This window comes from Chelonia mydas, chromosome 12 (genome assembly GCF_015237465.2).
Source record: "Chelonia mydas isolate rCheMyd1 chromosome 12, rCheMyd1.pri.v2, whole genome shotgun sequence".
NCBI lineage: Eukaryota > Metazoa > Chordata > Testudines > Cheloniidae > Chelonia > Chelonia mydas.
The window spans coordinates 29,358,640-29,381,092 of record NC_051252.2 but is presented as its reverse complement, the minus strand read 5'-3'; the positions used below and the strand labels follow the sequence as shown (position 1 = coordinate 29,381,092).

The 22,453-nt window shown below is 43.2% G+C and overlaps 1 protein-coding gene across 2 annotated transcripts in view; it reads left to right on the top strand.

The window, feature by feature from the left end:
• ADAMTS18 (ADAM metallopeptidase with thrombospondin type 1 motif 18) overlaps window positions 1-7,386 on the top strand; it is a 95,415-nt gene extending 88,029 nt beyond the window's left edge. The window contains exon 20 of one of the 2 annotated variants that reach the window (XM_043526396.1): window positions 5,027-7,386. In XM_043526396.1, coding sequence (XP_043382331.1) covers window positions 5,027-5,142 — 116 coding nt within the window. In that variant the 3' untranslated portion in view covers window positions 5,143-7,386. The remainder of the gene's footprint in view (window positions 1-5,026) is intronic. The other variant, XM_043526395.1, reaches the window with a different exon arrangement.
• Window positions 7,387-22,453: the final 15,067 nt, after the last annotated feature.

Genomic DNA, 22,453 nt, shown 5'->3' with positions numbered 1-22,453 from the left:
ATTTTCTAATCCCACCAAACCGAACACTTTAGCTCCGCCCTGTCCCCGAGGCCACACACCCCTGCTCCGCTCCTTCCCTGAGGCCTTGCCCCCCTTGCTCACTACATGCTCCTTCCCTCGGTGGCTCACTCTCCCCCACCCTCACTCACTTTCACTGTGTTGGGACAGGGGGTGGGGGTTGGGGTTGGGTGTGGGAGGGGGTGAGGGCTCTAACTGGGGATGCAGGCTCCAGGGTGGGGCTAGAAATGAGGGGTTCAGGGTGCGGGAGGGGGCTGCAGGTTGAGGCAGGGAGGTTGGGGTGCAGGGGGATGAGGGTTCTGGGGGGGCCAGGGATGAGGGGTTTGGGGTGCAGGAGGGGCTCCAGGCTAGGGGGTGGGGCAGAGGGGTTCAGAGTGTGGGAAGGGCCTCTGGGCTGGGACAGGGGTTTGGGGGCAGGAGGGGGTGAGGGCTCTGTCTGGGGATGCAGGCTCTGGGTGGGGATAGGGATGAGGGGTTTGGGGTGTAGGAGGCGGCCACAGGCTGGGGGGTAGAGCAGAGGTGTTCAGGGTGTGGGAGGGAGCTCGGGGCTGGGGCAGGGAATTGGGGTGCAGGGGAGGTGAGGGATCCTCTGGGGGTGCAGGCTCTAGGATGGGGTCAGCGATGTGGGGTTTGAGGGTGGCTCACAGCTGTGGCAGGGGGTTGGAGCTCGGAGTTGGGGCACAGGCTTACCTCCAGCAGCTCCCAGTCAGTGGTGCGGTGTAGGGGCTAAGGCAGGCTTCGTGCCTGTCCTGGAACTGCGCTATGCCCCGGAAGCAGCCAGCAGGTCTGGCTCCTAGGCAGGGAGAGCCATGAGGCTCTGCATGCTGCTCTTGCTCGCAGGCACCACCCCCTAGGTCCCATTGGCCTGGTACCGGTGAATGGAAGTGCGAAGCTGGTGCTCGGGATGGGGGCAATATGCAGAGCCTTATGGTCCCCCTCTTAGGAGCTGGACCTGCTGGCCGCTTCCGGGGCACAGCATGGAGCCAGGACAGGTAGGGACTAGCCTGTCTTAGCCCTGCAGCACCGCTGACCAGACTTAATGGCCCCATTAACGGTGCTGACTAGAGCCTCCAGGGTCCCTTTTCGACTGGTGTTCTGGTCAAAAACCAGACACATGGTCACCCTACTCTCCAGTCACAATGTCCTGTCCCAGGGAGACTGCCACCTTGAGCTCTCAGGAATTCACATGCTGCATGCCTTCTATAGGGCACAGCTAGCTCTCCCCTACACCGTTGGCTAGCTCTGCTGGCGGGTACATGGTGTGTGGGGACCTAGACATGGAACTATGCTCTGGTCTCTCCATGCTATCTTTGGGGTGTTTTGAAGCTCTAGCGGAGTGGGGCGGAAGCAGTCTCTGTGCTCCTCTGGGTGCAGGGGCTGAAGTTCTCCTTGGCCCATACATGTGGCATGCAAAGAGGGGGAGGTTTCTTACATCTTCCTCCCTCCTCTCCTTCCCCGCCCCCATTGTGCATTATTGTAAGGACCAGGCAAAATTTCAAGTCTTTAACTGAATAAAATTCTCACTGCAGTCAGCATTTGGCCTGTATCATGCTATTCATCCCCGCATCCCAAAGTACTTTACAAACATTAATTCTCAAAAGACCCCTGGTGAGGGATTTTAGCGTTAGTATACCCATTTTACACATAGGAGCTGAAAATAGAGGTGGTGCCCTGGTTGAAAAAACAAAAGCCAGAGCCAGGTCATAGTTGACTTTCTTCAGGTCCTAGAGCAAGGTCATAGCAGCACTTGGACAAGAACACAGGCATCCGTACTCCCTGTCTCCTGCTCTAACCATCAGACAATATTCTCTCTCATCCATATTGATTCCTGAAGCTTCACTGTGTGCGGAAAACCTATAAAATACATTGATACGTCAGCCACCAGGCCTTTGGGAAACATAATATTGCATGAGCCCAAGAGGCAAGACAGGTAGAATCATAGAATATCAGGGTTGGAAGGGACCCCAGAAGGTCATCTAGTCCAACCCCCTGCTCAAAGCAGGACCAAGTCCCAGTTAAATCATCCCAGCCAGGGCTTTGTCAAGCCTGACCTTAAAAACCTGTAAGGAAGGAGATTCTACCACCTCCCTAGGTACAGAAATAATATCAATACTGCTTTATTTGCGGGGTGCGCAAAGTCCATCCTCAGGATTCATCAATCAGCTGCAACCAGCCTGGGTAGGAGGAATGGATGAATCAGGCCTAAACGGGATAAGTAAATAACTGAACAAGTTTGAAAAGTGACTAAACAGTTCTAAAGACTCAGGAGTTAGTTCCAAATCTTCTGGGAAGTTCTGCTGTGCTTCAGAATTTGTTTTGTGAATTTATTAAATCACTTTCTCTCATGTATAGCAAACCCATCACCCCCCAACATGTCTTCCCCCAACCATATTTCATGTCTGGGCTGGTATCTGTTATTCATTTTGGTCTTGGCCAGTTTCTCTCCCTCCCCACAGCTGTAGAAGCTCTGTTTTGTAACTGGTTCTTCAGACTCTGGAGATCAATTTTCTCTCCACTGCTCTTTAACTCTCCATCCAAATCAGCGCATGGAGAAGGGGCCAGCTGTGCTGCAATCACATGGAAGCAAATCACTCTCAATTAACAGCCGCACAGCTCCAGCTCTGAGAGCCATTAGGGAGAGATCGTGGAGAAGAAATGAATGTTTCAGGGATAGTTATCATGCTCTCCTAGACAATGTGGGTCTCCCCTCTAGCAATTTTTTCTCATTTTCATCACTCCACCAGAGACAGCAACAGGTACTGTAATGTATAGCCCGTAAATCCAAGCTACTTGGAGCATCTTAAAAGGAAAACTGCATTTTTTTAAGACATTGACATTTATGAAAATGAGGGACCATACTAACTGGAATCAATGGGAGTTGTTCCATTGACTTCAGTGGTCTCTGGGTTAGGTCCTAAAAGTAATTCTTTTCAAGTGCCTAAATCCCATCCTCAAAAGGGACTTATGTGCTACGGGTTCTGTTATGTTCCATTGACTGTGAACACTCCCAAGTGCCTAGGTCACTTTTGAAAATGAGACTCAATCACTTTTTAAAATTTACCCTAAGTGACTAAGGAGCCTGACTGAGTTAGAGAATGTGTTGTGAGAACTTTCCCCTCATAATTCTGCATATGCCTCTCAGTCATCACTTGCAATGCCCTTCCCCCTGAAGTCACAAGTCCTCTCTTGAGCATTCACTGTCAGACTTGGTGAATTGTGTGTTGGTTTTGTCTTGGTATGGTGGATAATGGGCCAAACGGTGCAAAGCTGGGACCATCTCCTTCCTACTGGACATTCAAATTGGAATTTAAAACCGGACGCTAGGGCGGAAATGCTACAGATGTGCCACCTACTTCCCAGAGTGCAGTTTGTCCAGCGCCAGTCTGTTATTATGTGATGTTGCTTGCAATGTGTTATTGTGGGGGAAAGCATGTTATTAGACAATGATGTCTCATGTCAGATGATTTGCCTCATGCACATCATCTTTTGAGGGGGTTTCAAAACAAAACACTTAATCCTTCTTTAAAAAGAAGCCAATACAGTGAAGTGGCAGTGAATAAAAAGAGGGGTGTGTTGCTGCATAACTCTGGTGTTACAGATATGAGGGAGTCTGTATGGTCTGAGAGTAAGAGCATTTTCTCTGTGCCACCCCTTTAGTAGCTGAACTGAGAACACAGCCACCGGTAGCTAGATTTTTTTAATAAGAATCCTTGTAAATTCCCTTTAGTAACCATGTGTACAGTCGTTGTGAAGGCAGAATGGAATGTTTTCCCATGCTCATTTAAGAGTTCAGTTTAGCTATAAATTTTTCTAAACCTCACTTTATGCTTCTTATGCATTTTCAATTTGTTTATAAATCATCCATATGAATCATCACTATGCACTTTAAAAGAAGCATAAAGCAGCCACTGCAAACATGTAGAATGGGATGGCCATGAAATATATTTTAACCAACTGAGCTGTGTGTGTGTGAATCATATACAGAACTACATGAAGCCAAAAATTCATCTGCATTTTAGTATCTGATTTTTTTTTTAAATTAAAGGTGGGATTTTCAAACACACAAAGTTGGCCTAACTCTGCTCCCATTAAAGTCAATGAGAATGTCACCACTGAAGTGGGAGCAGAGCAAGGCCGATGTTAAGCATTTTTGAAAAATTCCACCCTAAATTACTGTGTCATATAATCTGATAAAAACCTTGATTATTACATTGGGGCCCCGTTCAGATCTTAATGAATGAAACATTCATATAAATGGCAGAATTTAGATGTCTCCCCATTTGAGGGTGCAAACTTGGGTCTCAAAAATAGGGACCTTACAATAGATTTTGCTTTGTGGGTGCGAATTTTAACCCTTCTGTGCGCTTAGGCTTAGATCATTGAAAATGAACCCTCCTCCCCACACCCGTAAAATGTGGGTACATGCATGTACACAAGCAATTTTGTGCACACACATACAGAGCTTGTGGTCTGAACATATAGATTTATTTCTGTAGAGTGTGTATACACACACACACACTCTCAGAGCCTGAGCTATTTTCTCTGCAGATCAAAGAAAGGGTAGAGTAATATTTATTAGCATAGGGCTCAGTGGTGGACCCATTTGTGTAAATAGTTGGTTTTATTGCAGTGGTTGTAATCCGTAAAATAATATAGTGATAAGGGATGAAATCTTGGCTTCAGTAAAGCCAATAGTTGAAACTCTCATTGACTACAGTGGGCCAAGGATTTCACCCTAGGTTATTTTTAAAATGTTGTGTTATAAACTATTTCATTTACCTCTCCTAATGCCACAGTGTATGACATCAGAAGTAGAGCTAATAAATTAAAAAGAAAGTGATACTGGAAAAAAAAAGAGTGTACAAGGCCTCCTCCTTCTTTAACTGGAGTCATCCCTCATGTTTACATCATTGGCAAGTGTGTAGAAATAAATAAGCAGAAGTCCTGCCTCATTTGCAGAATTGCTGAAATACACGCTAAACATATTGATTGGATTTCCCTCTTTCAGATGATCCCTCTTGTCTGGATTTCTTCCCTTGGTGTCATCTGGTCCCCCAGCATGGTGTCTGCAACCACAAATTTTATGGCAAGCAGTGCTGTAAATCATGCACAAGGAAGAACTGATTGCAATATTTTATTGCAACCCTGCAATGTCAGGATTCTCCCTTCTGGTTTACATTGAAATTCAATTGACTTTAAGGCAGGACCTGGTGCCACATAAGCCACTGATGGAAGAGAGACGTATGGTGGAGTACCTTTCTAGGGGACTATCTGAGGTACAGAAATTATTAGATAAATGGTGATCCAGGACTGGGTTTTTTTGCTGACCTCCCTAAAGTACAGAGTACTACGGATCACTTGAACACTCCCAAGCAAGGGCACTTCTTCCCGTCACTCTTTAAATCTGTCATTGTGCACTGTCATACGTGATAAGGAAGAAAATAAGGTAAGCAATGCTCATCTGGATAATTTATCGGAATGTGAGCAAAAGAGATTGAGAATTCCATGCTGGAGGTTACAGTGTGGCAGGATACTATATCTCAGTCTATCACCATTGCTTCTTTTCAATATTTGTTATGATAATGTCCATTCAAAGTAAGGAGGAGGTTTACTACCATTCCCATGAGAGAGAGGTCCATATGGCTGTTGCTGGGAGCATGCAGTGTCACACATATCACAGGTGTTGTGACCACAATAAGTAAATAGTGCACTACGAAGATAAATGGTGCTTCTATATTAGACTTGCTGCTGGAAAAGCAAGTTTGGCATCATGCTAATGTTTTTATTGTTTTGAAAAATTACACTTTCTGCTTAATGTAGAAACTCAGAGGTGGTTAACTAGCAACTTGAAATGTATTCCTAGAAATATTCAGCCAGTAGAATATGTGGGACTTTTAGTATTGCTGTGTAATACAGGTAAAATAGAATTTCACATTTTGACTAACTCAAGGAACTCAAAGATTTATTGAGCTCAATGGTTATATCGTTTTCAACATTCTAAGCACGTTAGGTAAGTTATTTTAAGGTTTAAACTTGATTTTTTTAAATAATAAAACTTCAAAATATGTTTTTCAGAAGATAAATTGTTTAAATGCCAATCTGCTGAAGAATAACTTATTTTTATCTCAACTTTCTCTGCGAATTTTGGTTCATCAGTCAGCAAAAGAGAAATAGCAGGAATAGGATAGTCTGTTAATTCACATACACTTCTCAGAATGGTTAACTATTGATACATGAAATATCATCAGCTGGAAAAAATAAGATAATCAGAAAAATCAAATTTAATTATATTTTTAGACATTTTCATAATCCTCAAAATACACTTTTTTAGATCAGGCTCCTTAAACATTTTATAGCACTTGCAATGATATTTGTAGTCATTCAGTATCCAGCAGTCAATAGATATCATATATCAAAAGGTACCATTTAAAATGTTTCTGCATTGGAAAAAACACACAATCTGTTTGCCAAAACCATTGTAACTGAAACAGGGCTGTGTCCTACTGTAATTTTCTGGGGAGTGGCTATAAGGGACATATTTATCTAATTCCACCCAATCCCACAACTTCTTTTGATGAATGTAGCTCAATTTTCCTGCTTTTTAAAGTATCATTTCAAACTAGGATTAGCCATCTCAGCACTAATGCCAGACAGTGGTCAGTTAAAATTAGCAGTTCCTTTTGCAACAATTTAAATGAAAAACATGTATTCTCTGATACTTTAAGAAATGTTGATTGGAAACATATCTCAATCAACTAGGCTCTGTCTTGATATTCGACTTTGTATAATTATAACTTTTTTTCTTGGAAAACTGCAAGGGTTTTTTTTGTTTGTTTTGTTTTTATAATTGTGTCCTTTTATTATTTGATGTAAAATAATTAATTTATTAATGCATAGCTTTTCCTTTATATTTCATCACTTACTTCCTTAAGTAAGTGACAACAGTTCAGAAGAGAAAATGATAGTGTCAGAAAGTATGGATTATGGTGTAAAAAAGGCAAAAATATAAGTGTAATATTTAATTATTTTATAAGTTTTATAATAAAGTACTCTAACTGGTTCACTATATTTGGAATTGTAAAATTCTTGAATAAAATATGGAAGCTATAAATAGATGCCGAGACATGTAAATGGTGTATGTGTTTATCTATATTAATGCAAATAATCCCAGACTGTTCTAGATTAAGACAAATACAGTATACTAGTCTGACAAGCCCCGTGGCCCCTCCCTAACACCATAATCCCACCCCTGTGCTGTTGACCTGCCTCATGCTGTGGATTTACCGAAGCCTGCTGTGGTAGAAGCAAGGACCGCCCTTACAAGAACTGTCTACTGGGTGGATGTAGGGGGAACGAACACTGCTGGCTGGGCCCTTCCCATTCCGCATAGCATTGCTCCCTATCTCCAGCCCCTGTTATCCAAGACTGTGTGGGTGGGTTTGGGAGAGACTCCCTCCCAATGCCAGTCCAGCAGAGCCTGATGGGATGGCTGCAGAAAGGGCCCTTGTCCCCAAGTGTCCTGAGACAGGATGATGTTTGTGAGGGATTCCCACAGCAGTGGGTTTGAGTGTTAACAACCCATTATGATGAATGGGGCACAGTTTACTCCTCCTCAGAGGTATTGTTTCAGGCTCTGCAAAGTCAGGTGGACATTACTGTATCAGTAACATTTGAATCATATTTTCAAGCTTTCCTTTGCCAACATGAGGGCTAGAAACAGTCCCTCCTCCCCCCCCCTCCCCATGATGCCAGATAAAGCATCCCCATTAATTCTGAGGACCTGATCCTTAAACTAATTAGCATGTACATAAATTTACATATAAGAATAAGAGAGAAAGGGCTTCAAATTATGTTACAGATATATTGAGACAGACATACAATCTAAGTACCATACAAGAAAGTCATGGGGGAATAGCTGGATTTTTTTATCCTTTACTTATATCCAGGACAAGCAAGAATCTAGCAGTCGGCTGCCAATATCATAGAAGATTAGGGATGGAAGAGACCTCAGGAGATTATCTAGTCCAATCCCCTGCTCAGATTAGGAGCAACCCCAACTAAATCATCCCAGCCAGGGCTTTGTCAAGCCTGGCCTTATAAACCTCTAAGGATGGAGATTCCAACACCTCCATAGGTAACCCATTCCAGTGCTTTACCACCCTCCTAGTGAAATAGTGTTTCCTAATATCTAACCTAGACCTCCTGCACTGCAACTTGAGACCATTGCTCCTTGTTCTGTCATCTGCCATCACTGAGAACAGCCTAGCTCCATCCACTTCGGAACCTCCTTTCCGGTAGTTGAAGGCTGCTATCAAATCCCCCCCCCCCACTCTTCTCTTCTGCAGACTAAATAAGCCTAGTTCCCTCAGCCACTCCTCATAACTCATGTGCCCCATCCCTCTAATCATTTTTGTTGTCCTCTGCTGGCCTCTCTCCACTTTGTCCACTGTGTAGTGACTATGGATTACACCGAGATTCTGAGATAAAATTAAGAGAGTTTCAACTAGGACAGGACAGATGGAATTCAATGCAGCAGGACTGATGCATAACTTTCATGAATTAGGCTAGATATTAGATTCCGCTTGAAATTGGAAGGACGTATGGTGTTCACCTTTCTGGTAGATCTAAATGAAATGTACCATAGTTTACTCAACAGATTGAGCACAATGTTTCTGCCAGTTTGACTGTGTATGGTAAAAGGTGCAGCTTGTTTGAATTACTACTGTGCAATGAATGGAGTTTAGATTTCAAACACTAAAAGGGCCTGAACTGATATAGCTTATGGTTTTATTAGCATGATGGCAGGACAATCACAAAAAAAACCCTCCTGTGTTCAGGAGGTCATGCTTGGTTCACTTGTTCTCCTTGGACTATCCAGTTAGCAGTTGCACTGGGTGAGAAACTGCATTTGCTATCAAGAAAAATCTCCCATTACCTCACTTGACTTGCCTGTAGAGCATCTTAACATTTTTCAGTAGGATCTTCCAGTTGTTGGGACAGAAGTATCACCTGTGTGCACTCAGTTTACATGCACAGAAATAAAATATGGAGCCAAACATTGGAAAAAAGACAACATTGCATAAATGTGTATGGTTATGCTGCTGGATAAACCCCAAATTTATATATATCAATTACAGAACTGCTGAATCCTCATACTGATATTTGGTTTGCAAAGCTTGGCAATTTTCAATGAGTTAGTTGCTCCAAGGCTTACTTTACAAAGCAGAATGGCGGCTTTTGAAAAAAGAACACCTGCATTTCCCATACTCAGATTTCATCACACTGCTGAAACTGAACAGATAGTTAATCAATGGTTTGATTGTTTTAATCAAACGCAACTACCTGAGGTGCCTGGAAGTCATGAAGTGTTGCTGGAGGCAGATGAGCATTTTGCTGTATGTGGTTTTATAGCAACGTGAGCCAAATTGCTGGTTTCCTTTTTAAAGTGAATCCCGTTCAGAAGCATCAACACAATAAATTACCGTCTTTATTATTTCTATTGTAATAGCCCATAGGTGCCGCACAATCAGTGACTGGGGCCCCACTGTACACTGCACACACATACAATGAAAAAACAGTCCCTGACCCAAAGCGTTACAATCAGTTACATGATGAGAAATAAGGAATGGATGCAGCAAACAGACAGGAGGAGCACAAACTAAGTGAGATAATTATGATTGTGTAATAAAGCCTTGGTCATAGTACACCAGCTGCCTGGCCATCGTTGAGCATTTTGTGGGCCTCACCACGCAGGTGAATTTTAAGTGGGGATTTGAAGAGCACAGTGCATGACCCATTGAGTAACATAGCTTTGTCTTTAACTTTAGAAAGCAATGCACATCACTGCCAAGGTCTGAGAGGATAACTGAGGAGAGATGGAGAAACAAAGTGGGATAAGCAAAGGAATGAGTCAAAACAAAAAAGGAGTTAGAGATGAGTGCAAGTTAGGTGCTGAGTCATAAATAGAGATAGTGACTATCAGTAGTGGAAATTAATAAACTTAGAGCATTCAGGGAGTTATCCTGTCAGTAAACGGACTGCAAAGAGCTCTTGGCATGACAGGATGCCTCAGTTCCGTCAAAAGACATTTGAAAATAAGAAGTTATAACTGCCAGAAAGAATGCCATGAATGCTTCACTAGCCAATCTCATGTGAACAAGAGCCAAATCAGTCTGGATTTCCCTTCCATTTCCTGAACAACGTATGCCACTTTTCACAGAGGTTTTCAATCTATTCTTCAAAACTGCTGAAGAATATTAGTCAATGCTGAGATGTCATGCCTGTACCTTCACTTCTTTCAGAAATTTTACAACTTGGGGACACAAACATTACTTGACTCCCATCAGCATAGCCATTGACTGGCAGAATATAGGGCAGATCTGCACTTTTGTCTTCTTGCTTCATCTGTCTGCTGAATTTCTGCAGAGTCGGATCCAGCAGGCCCTTTTAATGTTTGGACTTGCTTTTGTTTAACCTCAAGCACTTTAGCTCATCAGCCCATAAAAGTGAAACTAAAGCAGAAGGCTAAATTAATTAACTAAATAGCTAAAAATTTGATTTAAATAATGCAACTGAAAGACTAACATGGTATAAATAAAAGTGGCAACATGAGATGGTAGACTAAACAGTTTTAGACCATTTCACTCGTTAGTAACGGCCATCCAGAACCCCTTGCAGCTGCTTTCTTCCACCACTTATCGTTATGCAGTGAACTCTAACTAGTGAAAATACTTTTTTTTTGTCCCTCTGGACCATAGTGTACTTTCATTTTAAATCTCTTTAAAAAAAACAAAAAACCAAGACTACATGTAAATTAAATTAGCATCTGAATTAAAACCACAGTGTCAAGAACATTCAGAATTCAGATAGCAATTCAGTCGTTAAGTTTTCCTTTTGTGTATAGGTATTGTAATCTGTAAGGTGTGATACACTGTTGGTATATGCTGAGAGCAGGAACAGGGAACTAAAATGTTTTGTGGCCATTACATGCAAAAATGGTGGACAGGATGAGAAGGCTTTGCATTATCTGGAAAAGTAAAGGTATTTCCTTCAGGGTTATATACCAGATGTCAGCTACGGGTCTCAAATTCAAGCACCAGGGAAAAATACTTCAATAGTTTCTAATGGTTCATGCCAAGTAATGTAAGGAAAATGGTGAGACATGGTTCAGAAAACCACCTCCCATAAAAGAAATAGACAACCTCATTGAAGTGATTTGAACAACCACAAATGAGGCTTGTGGTTTGGGCAAATGATGCATTTGGGAAAAAGAACACATCTGTAAGAGTGTCACTCAGGACCTCTATCTGCTCCCTATCGGAAAGAGATGAAAAAGACTGTATGGGTTGCAATAGACAGATAAAGAAATAATTGTACAGGAAACAGTCTCCTGGACCTTCATGGAAGAATATTTCAGATTGTGAATGACACAAAATTCAGCTGGTATTGATACTTGTCATTTTTAAATTTATATTGCAGTGGCTCCTGGAATCCCCCACCAAGGCTACTTTCCCACTGTGCCAGACACAGTGTCTGTCTCAAACAGCTTACATTCTAAATAGACAAGACATGCAAAGGAAGTAGTCACATTTCCATTTTACAGATAGGGAACTGAGGCACGGAGAGCATGAGTGACTTGCCCAAAGTCACACAGGAAGTACATGGCAGGGCTGGGTTTGAATCCCAGATCTCCTGACCCCCCAGTCCAGAGCGTTAACGTCAAGACCATCCTTCGCATTATACGCCATGAAAAGTAAGACCTATCTTTCCTATAGTAGCTATGTAATATTTCATGCAATGAAATGATACATTACATATTTTTATAGCTCAGTGGTTCTCAAACTTTTGTACTGGTTACTCCTTTCAAATAGCAAACCTATGAGTGTGACCCCCCCCTTATAAATTAAAAACACTTTTTAAATGTATTTAACACCATTATACATTTTGGATGCAAAGCGGGGTTTGGGGTGGAGGCTGACAGCTTGTGACCCCCCATGTAATAACCTCATGACCCCCGGAGGGTTTCCAACCCCCTGTTTGAGAACCCCTGTTATAGCTGAACATATATAAAGTATTCAGCCACAAAGTGACTCGGTTTTAATGCCTCAATTTTGCCCACAGAGGCAAAGACATTTGGATAAGCCTGAACATTTGGACTGATCCTCCAGAATTAAGTCAGCCACTGTCACCCAATATTTCAGCCTTAACATGGAATTTCTGTGCTTGTCAGAGTTTAAAATGGTCTCTTAGCATCATTTAAATGACTTCAGGTGGCCGAGGATGAATTTCATTTTGTTTTGGTGTTCATTAATCCTCTCATAATGATATATGAGAGCTGACACAATAGCTTTTTGGAAAAGGTTTATGGGGATTATTATAAAAAAAATACTAGCTCAGATCATTGCTTTCCATGGAAAAGCAAGCAGGAGTGAGGGTGGTAGCAGGAAGATTCTATGAAGATTCCCTCCCTGAGATCTCCCCATGACATCCTGTCTAACAGGAAAGGCATCGGGGCCCACCCCAAATCAAGGATGCACTGCACAGGGATGCCTCCATATTAGCTGTGGACTACAGGAGCTCTATTGCTATCATGCTACCAGGGACTTGTGCAAGTCACACAGGAGCCTAGGATTGCAGAAGGGCCCCAGGATTTTTTGACTAATTTTCACAGACAACAATGTGATTCAGCCAGTCTCCAGCAGTGGTTTGCCAACTCCCTGCTCTCTACCATTGTAGGAGACATGTCAGGAGTTCTCTGCAGGGGCCACAGAGATGGGGGACAATGATATGGAAGCACAAAGTTCTCCTAGGTGGAAGGGGGAGAGAAATCGACTCAAATACTGTCCTCTCTGGATGCAGATCTACGGACATGACCCAGACCATTAAGAAAAACTACAGCAGCATCACCCATTAAGAACTACGATTTGCTCATCCATATGGAACATCTACTAGGGCAGGTTGAAATCTTTTCTTTTCTCTTCTTTTTTTTTTAATTTTCAAAAACAAAAATTGTTTTGGTTGTTTTTGGCTTTCCACAAGTGAAAAATGTTCACTTTATTTCTGTCAGAAAAGCCATAAAAATGTCCAAAGAAATGAATTTTGATTAAAAATAGACCAATTTTCATTTAAAAAACCAATATATTTCATCCTGCTATACGCAAGGGAACAAGACTGCCTGGGTTAGTCACAGTGTTAATGACCTATTGTTCTTTTTCTAAAACAATGGAATCACAACAAGACATTTACCATAGATTATTCTCACCTCCTCAAATAACTGAACTCATTAAAGAGTTTGAACTTTCAAAGCAACAATTTTAACAGTATAATTCTCTGGGGATGGGACCTCCAGAACATGTAGTCTGACCTCCCGTATATCACAGGCCACCAAGACCCCACAGCCTACTCCACACCAAACCCAACAACCAGAATTAGACCAAAGTATTACATCCTTCAGGAAACAAAACTATTATATGCCACACACGGAGAATAGATGGAACTAAGATGCACCAATGTCCAATTAATAGGACTGACTCAGCATCAGCAGTTGCAACTTTTCGAGCAGCTGACATCACCTGTAAGCAGAAGAGCATCTGCTTAGATACTTTTTAAAATTAATTGTCAAATGTTCAAATACTGTCTAATGTATTACTGGTAGGGATACTGACAGATCCTCAGCTGGTATAAATGCTGTACCAACATTAGCTGAAGATCTGGCCAATAATATTAAATATGCAGAAGTATATTAAGTGAAGTAGCATCAACAGCTTTCTAGATGACACAACTGCACTTTGCTAGGATTAAAATCAGAGCAGTTAGGGAAGATTGTTATTCTTGGGGCTGACTTTTGTACACCCCCTTTCCTAATTTTCTCATTAATTTTCTGCACCCATTGCCTGTTGGAGCCCAGCCAGCTCCCTTCAAACACCAAAAGGCTTCTCTGAAAGGCAAGTCTGCACTTCCGTTTTCAGGACATCTTTGTTCTTTGTGTCATTGTAAGGCTCTAAATAGATGGAAGAGACACAAATTGGAGGCAGTTTCTTTTTGCATCTAGTGGTTTAAAACGTATTTGGCTGCAAAGAGATTTGTTAATAATCCATGTGTCGTCCAATCCTTAAATCTTTGTGACTGTTTGGCGCAGAACTCTGTATATCTCTCTCTTAGTTCCATCCCTTTCTGTGTGCATTCCCTCCCTCCCTGACCCCCTTGAAACTGTTGGAGGGGGTGGGTTCTGTAGTGCAGTGTTTTGCAATAATCCACTTTGACAGAGGAACTATGCTGATTTAAAGTCATGGCTTTGGAACAGTAAGGCCCCCACTGCCATTTATATTGGAATCCATGAACAAGATGCTGCTCCCCATTTAAATCATAACAGTCACATCTAATCAAGAGAAAAGAAGAACATTTTAATGACTTCTCTAAGAAAAAATTCCCCTCAGGTGTAGCTTGTAAGGGCTGATTGGCTCCAGCATCATGTTTTAACTTTTCATAGTAATCCTGCAGGTTTTGAGCCAAGAATGCTGGCTTTTCATATATGTATGGTGGAAAGATGAAAAAAACCCCAAAACCCTGTAACTTGCTACTGCTCCACTTACACTTGCAATAGGCAAATTAGTACTCATGGCAACCAAAGGCCTAGATCATGCATTTATGTGCATGTGTAAGAGAGGGGTGCAGGTGGCTGCATCATGCCAGGAAATGAACAGAGCTGGTTGAAAATCAGAATTTCCTAAACTACTTCTTTCACGCTGCACCACATTCAGATACATCGCATTGCTTCAAACAGAGCAGAGACCATGGGTCTTCATGGAAGAGGCTGTCCAGGTAGGGAGCCCAGTCCACAGGGGAGAGTAAAGGCATGAGACACCGAAATTACAACTCCTGAGGCATCATCGCAGTTCAGGTGAAGGTTAAAATGACACAAAATGAAACCTTTAGATTCAGCTTGACAAACTGAAAGGCTTTGATCTGGGTCGCATATTAGAGGGAATATGGAAAACGTTTCAGCTAACTCATAATTTCCACTGGGAAATTTCAATTCTGCAGAAGCTGCATTTTCCTTTAAAAAACCTCAAACACTTTGGCAGAAAATTCGTGACCAGCTCTAGAAAGAACCTTTCCTTTCTTCTCTTGTGCTCCACACCAGTAGCAGATTACTACTGCCTATCAACTACCAACCCCAGGCTGATTCAGCTGTGCCAGCCAGCACTTCATGGGGAAGAGGCAAGACGGTGCACACCCCTGGCCCAAGTGCATGTGGAGATAGTGCAGGACATGAAGCTCTTGTAATTGTCCTGTGCCTGAAAAAAAGATGCAGGGAGGCTGCACAGGGTTGCATTTGCATGTGACCATGTTTCCCCTTTATGCTCCTGTGTCACTGGGTTGAAGTCATTGCGACACCTCATGGTCTTTCACTTAGGTTCCTACAGAGAAGTTCCTTGATGAGCTAAGGCCTCCATTCAGAAAAGCTCTCAAAAGCATGAATGTTTATCCAAAGTTTATCTGAACTCTCTTGAGCCTCTGGGGTCTGATTCTCATCTCAGTTACATCTCTGTAAATCAAGGATGACATCACTGAAGCCAATGAAGTATACCCATGTCAAACCGATGTGTTTAATGTCAGAATCAAGTCCTGGACGCTGTCAAGTTAGATTTCCTCCAGGGTATTTGCGACTTCCTTGATTCTGGAATAACCACCAGAACAGCTTTCTTGCAGTACTTTGGCACTTCTGTTTACACATATGGATCCCTGTAGTGACTGTCCCTTCAGCTGGGAAGAATGGAGGGAGGAAGATGATTCAAGAGATGGGAGATGATTCTCCCAATCCCCATTTCCTGATCTGGGCAAGAACCATGGCCAATTACAGTCTCTGATCCTAGGGACTCACAGGGACTTCTCCCTCCATACATTCCCAATGGTAGGAGGAGATAGGACAATAGTCAAGACTGTGCACCAATGAGTGATTGTGGCTCCTGCTCTCTCTCCTTGAGACCCGCATCCTCAATACAGGGTCGTGCCTTAAAGGACTAGGGTAGCTGAAGGCAGGCACTCTGATCTACAGTGGGGGGAGCAAAAATGAAAAATTATGACCAATGTTTAGTACTCAAGAAAGGCCCAGCCAAAAAAATTCATACTCAGTAATGATCAAACTCCTCTGTCCTCACAGTAGGTCCTATTCCACCTGGGTGTCAGGTAAATGGCTGGGTGAGTTCTGATTTTTCCAGGGCCCATCCCTACGTGCAAGCCCACAAGTTGCAGTCTTTGAAAGCTACTTGTTAACTTACTGTCACTGGATATTATAAGAGTCAACGTGCACTCAATATACATATAGTTTCTGCCTTGCCCACAGTTTTCACTTTAATATGTCATAGAATCCTGGAAACTAAGCCAGGGAAATCACAACCAGGTCACCAAACACCAGCCTTTGCAACATGGGGGGGGGGAGGGGGGGCAGGGGGGTTCCTATCCTATGTAATCAACATGTCTATTCCTTTTAATTCTGCCTTTTACAATTTTTCCCTGTCTTGGTAACATGTAAGACATTCATTCAAAGGAATTTGATCTAAACTATTGATTTGGATCTATTACTGCTGCTCAGCAAGATACAGCCAGTGTAGCTGGCATTATCTGTACCTCTATATCAGGGGTAGGCAACCTATGGCACGTGTGCCAAAGGCGGCATGGGAGCTGATTTTCAGTGGCACTCACACTGCCCGGGTCCTGGCCATCGGTCCAGGGGGCTCTGCATTTTAATTTAGTTTTAAATGAACCTTCTTAAACATTTTTAAAACCTTATTTACTTTACATACAACAATAGTTTAGTTATATATTATAGACTTATAGAAAGAGACCTTCTAAAAATGTTAAAATGTATTACTGGCACACGAAACCTTAAATTAGAGTGAATAATTGAAGACTTGGCACACCACTTCTAAAAGGTTGCAGACCCCTGCTCTATATGATGCTTTTGCTGGGAGACTGCACTCTAGTGTATGATCAGAATAGGACACAAAGTTAAACCCTAATATATTTTGCCAGCAGAAAAGTATGTGTGTTCCTAGACGGCCACCCAGTGGACATGTTTAGAAATGACCCTGGTGAGGACATTTAATAAATAGAATGTTTTTTGTTAGAAAGCTGGAACTGCTCTATAAACAAAACGATATACCTAGCGATGATTTTCAGTGATTTTCTGTACAAACACAGCAGAAATTATCTTGAATTCTTTAACGTTTAGAGACAGGATTTTGAATTTCTTTATGACTAACTCAGATTGTTTTTCAGCAGTTTATTACTAACAGGCAAAACGTTTTTAGACTTTTAGCCTAACTGAGGGTTTATTAGAAAAAACTAAGATAAACAGACACATCTATACTAGTTCCTGAAAGTAATTTTGTATCTAAGGTGCCTATCCCAGCATCTAAGCCCCGATGTCAATTAACTCCCACAGCAAATTATATAGCCAAAATTTCAAAGAGGTCCTGCTCTGGCTTTCAAAATAGCCCCTGTGAATTTGCATACATACTATGTTAACATTTGGATAGTTGCATGTTTACATTTGCATGTCAACATTTTTGCAACCATAAACCTCAAATATGTGTGTGAAAATTGTAATAGTTCCTGTCAGTGTTCCCTCTAATTTTTCCCACCCATGTGCAGAATGAATTTTGTTATGTGCGCCAATACGGAGGTGATGTGTGAAACACATGTGGTGGGGGTGGGGCTGAGGGGTTTGGAGTGTGGGAGGGGGCTCAGGGTTGGGGCAGAGGGTTGGGGTGGAGGGGTGAGGGTTCTGGCTGGGGGTGCAGGCTCTGGGGTGGAGCCGGGGATGAGGGGCTCAGGACTGGGGCAGAGGGTTGGGGTGAAGGGGGGTGAGGGCTCCAGCTGGGGGTGCGGGCTCTGGGGTGGGGCTGGGGATGAGGGGTTTTGGGTGCAGGCTGCCCCAGGGCTACGGCAAGGAGAGAGGACTCCCTGAGCTCTCGCTTCCCGCAGCAGCACCTGGACTGGGGTGGGGAGAGGTTCCTCTTCTCTGGCCACGGCAGGTCCGGGCCAAGGCTGGCTTGGGTCTGGGGGAAGAGACATCTCTCCCCGCCACAGCCTGAGCACATGCGCAGCACTTAATAGGCTGCTGCATGAACCCACAGCTTAGAGGGAACTTAGGTTCCTGTAAATTGTGCAGTGAGACTTCTTGCAATGGATACATCAGTTCTAGCCAACTAATCCCCCAGTGTCAATCTTCCATTTCTGAGCAAGCTCAGAGAAACTAGCTAAAAGCCAACTACAAGATCATCTAACTGAAGATAACGTTTTAGACCTGGCATCATCTGTGTTTACCCCAGGACCTGGAACTGAAAGTGCTATAATTCCACTGAAGGTTGACCTCCTCCTGCCAATGGATAAAGGCCAGAGATCCATTCTTATCCTCCTGGATCTCTCTGCAACATTCATCACTGTCAACCATAAGATACTGCTGCCTCGCCTTACAGCTGGGCTGGAGGTCCAGGGTGATGCACTACAATAATTTGAGGGCTTCCTGAAGGGATCTACCCAAGGAATAGTGATGGTAAACTGTAACTCCACTACTAGACCCCTCACTTGTGGAGTCCCACAAGGATAGATTCTCGCCTCGGTCCCTTTCAACATCTACATGCAACCAACAGATGAACTGGTCAGATGATGTGGATGCAGATGATATATGCAGATGATATACAGTGTGACCTATACTTGTGACCATACCACTACCACTGAGATGGCTTTGATGAGATCAACTCATGGATGAAGAACAGCTGGTTGAAGATGAACCTAAGCAAGACAGAGGTGATGCTGGCAGGGCCGTCCCCAGCTATTCTGGAGCCCTACGGGGTGGGGCGGGGTGGCAGGCCTCCATGGGGCGGTGGCTGGCTTGGAGGGCAGGAGGAACCGCTCCCCAGCACTCACTGGCGGCGCAGCTGGGGCCAGGTTGCTACACTTCCCGCCACTGGGGAGTACAGGCACGGCCTTGCTGCAGTCCTCAGAGGAGTGGGGGCAGGGCTGGGGTGGAGCAGGGGCGGAGGCCAAGGGGAAGAGGCGGAGCAGAGGTTGGAGCAGCACGCAGCTGCGCAGGGCACACGGAAATTTGTGTAGGGTAGGGATGGCCCTGGATGCTGGTGGGCAGAGGAAACCATTTCGAAGAATTTGCAGCTAAGGTGCAGTCTCTCTGGGTTGAAGATAGATACACTCCCAGAATTGGTCAATTCAATCTGTAGTTTAAAATTACTCCTGGATTCTTCACTGACACTAAGCACTTGCACAGCAGCATCCATGAGTAACACTTTCTACCATCTCCATTTGGCTAGGAGACTCCATTCCATCCTGGAGGACAATAACCGGACCTCAGTTATTCACGTCTTCATCAGCTCTTGGCTGGAGTACAGCAGTACGATACTTGAGCATGAAGCCTCCACTGTCTAGGCACTAACTAGTACAAAACTGCAGCATATCGCCCCAGGACTACAGGCTACTATGAGCAGATCAAACTTGTCCTCTGCTTCCTACGCTGGCTTCCAACAGGATACCGAATCAAGATCAAGGTCTTAGTTCTTATCTTCAAGGAGTTCCATAACCTAAGCCCAGACTATCTAAAAGACTGCATAAAGCTCTCAGATGAAGACTGGTTAACAACTACAACTCTGACACAATGGAATGCTCTACAATTCGGGCAAAGCTCATCTGAGAACTTCCTCAGGGGCCGTGAGACTGCGCAACGAGTTCCCCAGGGAATTAAGGACCGTCACAAATCTAACTGCCTTCCGTTCCAAGTGCAAGATCCATTTCTTTGATCTGCCTTCTGTAACATAAACACAGAGCAACAGGTATATTAAACAAACAAACCCAAACTACCAAAACAAGACCTCTGTTGTACATGCTTCTCCCCCAAGGAAAGTATAAGAGAGAAAACAACACGTAATAGATACGTACATAAAAGTATGCAGCTGCAATTCTAGAGAATTTGGCCTAGTATGTACATCCAACAAAGTTATGCATTTAAGGCTTGATAGCACTGTGTGGCTGTTGTATAGCACGGTATACTATATATAGGTTCCAATAAGCATTCAACTTTATCCCCATATTATATACACTCAGTGAATGCAGTATTAAGATGCAACAGCCCCAGAGGTTGCAGTTTGTTTCTCAAGCGGTTACAGTTTCTGGGCCTGGGGCAGTAAAGATCGTTCTCTATTTGGTCAAGCACTTTTGCTTAGAAGCCTGCTTGTTCATTGAAAATTAAAAACTGAAAGTGAGATAAGCTCTCAGGCACTCCCTCTGTCCAGAAATGCTCTGTGAGCCAAAGATGCAGTTGAAATAAAATATAAAAGTAATAGAAAACAGCATGTGCCTAAAATTCCTCAGGCTAAAAGAAAAACACAAAGATTCCCAATGTTTTACCCTCTGTTAATAGCCCCTGACAAAATATGTTCAAGTTTATGTTCACAACAACTAAAACATTAATAATAATGTTATCATTATAAATAATCATTGAGAATGTAGAAATTAAAATTTCAATGCTTTGTGGCTTCAAAAAAGCAGGCGTAGAGAAATGCTGCTCAAACTCCAAAGCTATTTGCAAAGCACAGGAAGTACAGCTTCTTTGTCTCTTTAGCCCTGAGGTTTTGAATGGCTAAGTCCCTGGATATCACTACTGTACTAAAAATAGCTGGCAAATGCACTTTTAATTTTAATCCCACTGAGCACGATCAGCACTCTGCACCTAATTAAATGCACTCAGCACAAAGACGTGCAAGGAGAAAGTCATCTCTCATGTGGATCAGCTGATTTTAATTAGGGCTCACTCTTCAGACCTTCCTACCCTCCCACGGTGCAGAGGGCTACAACGAATTCAACCACAATGAGGCTGAATAGTCACAGTGCTCCTCCCGCCAATCTTCCTGTCTTCACTTCTGTGTCTCTCTCTCATTGGTTTCTGATCTCCTGTCCTATTTGCTGCATCTTTACTATTTAACAGCGTTTATTATTACCAGTTTTCAGAATTGGGATTCTTAGCAGAAATTTCCTCTAAAGCTCCAAGCACACCAAAGCTGCTGCTATTTGGTGATTTCTTTGCCATTACTACTTTGGACTAAATTGGTCCCTGAACATGGTCCATTTCTGTGTTGGGAAAACTGTGAATTCATCTCCATAAATCTGGGGGAAGAGGGCAAGCAGGGTTTACCCACTTCGCCTCAAGGGGGTTCAACCTCTATAACCCATAGATCTCCCAGAATCTCCCAGAGGCCTTGTGCTTCCAGCACTAACCTTGGATCACACTATACCAACCAATATGGCAATACAGATGGTTTCTCACTGGTTACTGCCCCTAAAACATCTCCCCCACATGCAGGAAGTTCTCAGTGTGGCAGGGGAAAGCATACAAGTCAGTACTGACTGCCAGTGTTAAATATTCTATGGGATCCCCACACACAAGATTAACCTTTGTGCATCCCCCACATCAGTCCCACTATTCTTCATCCTTCCTGGGCACAGAGAGGGGACTTGTGCACAGGCCCAGGGAAGGGTGAAATAACCCTATAGTGGTCTAACTCCCCTTCACACTTCTCCAGCCAAGCATGCATCCCCAGTAGTTTGTGTCCTCTGTTCTTGCACAGACGAGGAGATTGTTTGAGCTTTTGTTCCTGTGGTGCTAATATTAATAGATGTCCACACTGAAAGAACATGTCTCCTGGGAATGCTCAGCCTGATTTGGATCTCACATCCGTTTACTTTGCCATGACTCCACTGATTTTACACATTAGTGTAAGCAACAATGGAATCAGACCCAGTGTATGTGGGCCTGCACAAGAGAGTCATGTAGCTTCAAAGTTAAATTGGCAGAAATGGGAACACTCATGGCTTCTGAGCCGGAATATTGTGTATTGTCTTGAATTCTTATACTGGAGACTTGTGTTCATTCATTCCCAATGTTGCTGTGCCAGCCTGAAGAGCACCACTCACTCTGACATGAGAAAGATACTTGACTTTCAATGCTTAGTTCAAACCATGTATAAAATGGAATAAAAACAACAACAAATTCCAAGCCCCTAAGTCTCACAATTTTCTTGATTTACTTAAAAGAAAATAAAGGTGGCTAACCTGTAACTCTGTTCCCAGGAGGAAGTATGAGGAACTCCTTGTCAAGCAGGGGATGGAAGCACTGCCGATGATGGTGAAGGATTGTTTATATCCCTCTGACACACTCAACAGTGGAAACAATTGGCTAAAGGGGCTTACATCTCTAGTCCTCCATAGGAGAAAGGTAGGTTGAGCCTGACTCATGGGTCTTGGGAGCATGGGCTCAACAGAGACCCCTCTTGATTCAGGCTATAAGCCAATCTCTAACTGATGGGGATTAGAAATAAATGTTTCCTATAAACTGGTTATTCCATAACTATCTGGAGCAGGTATT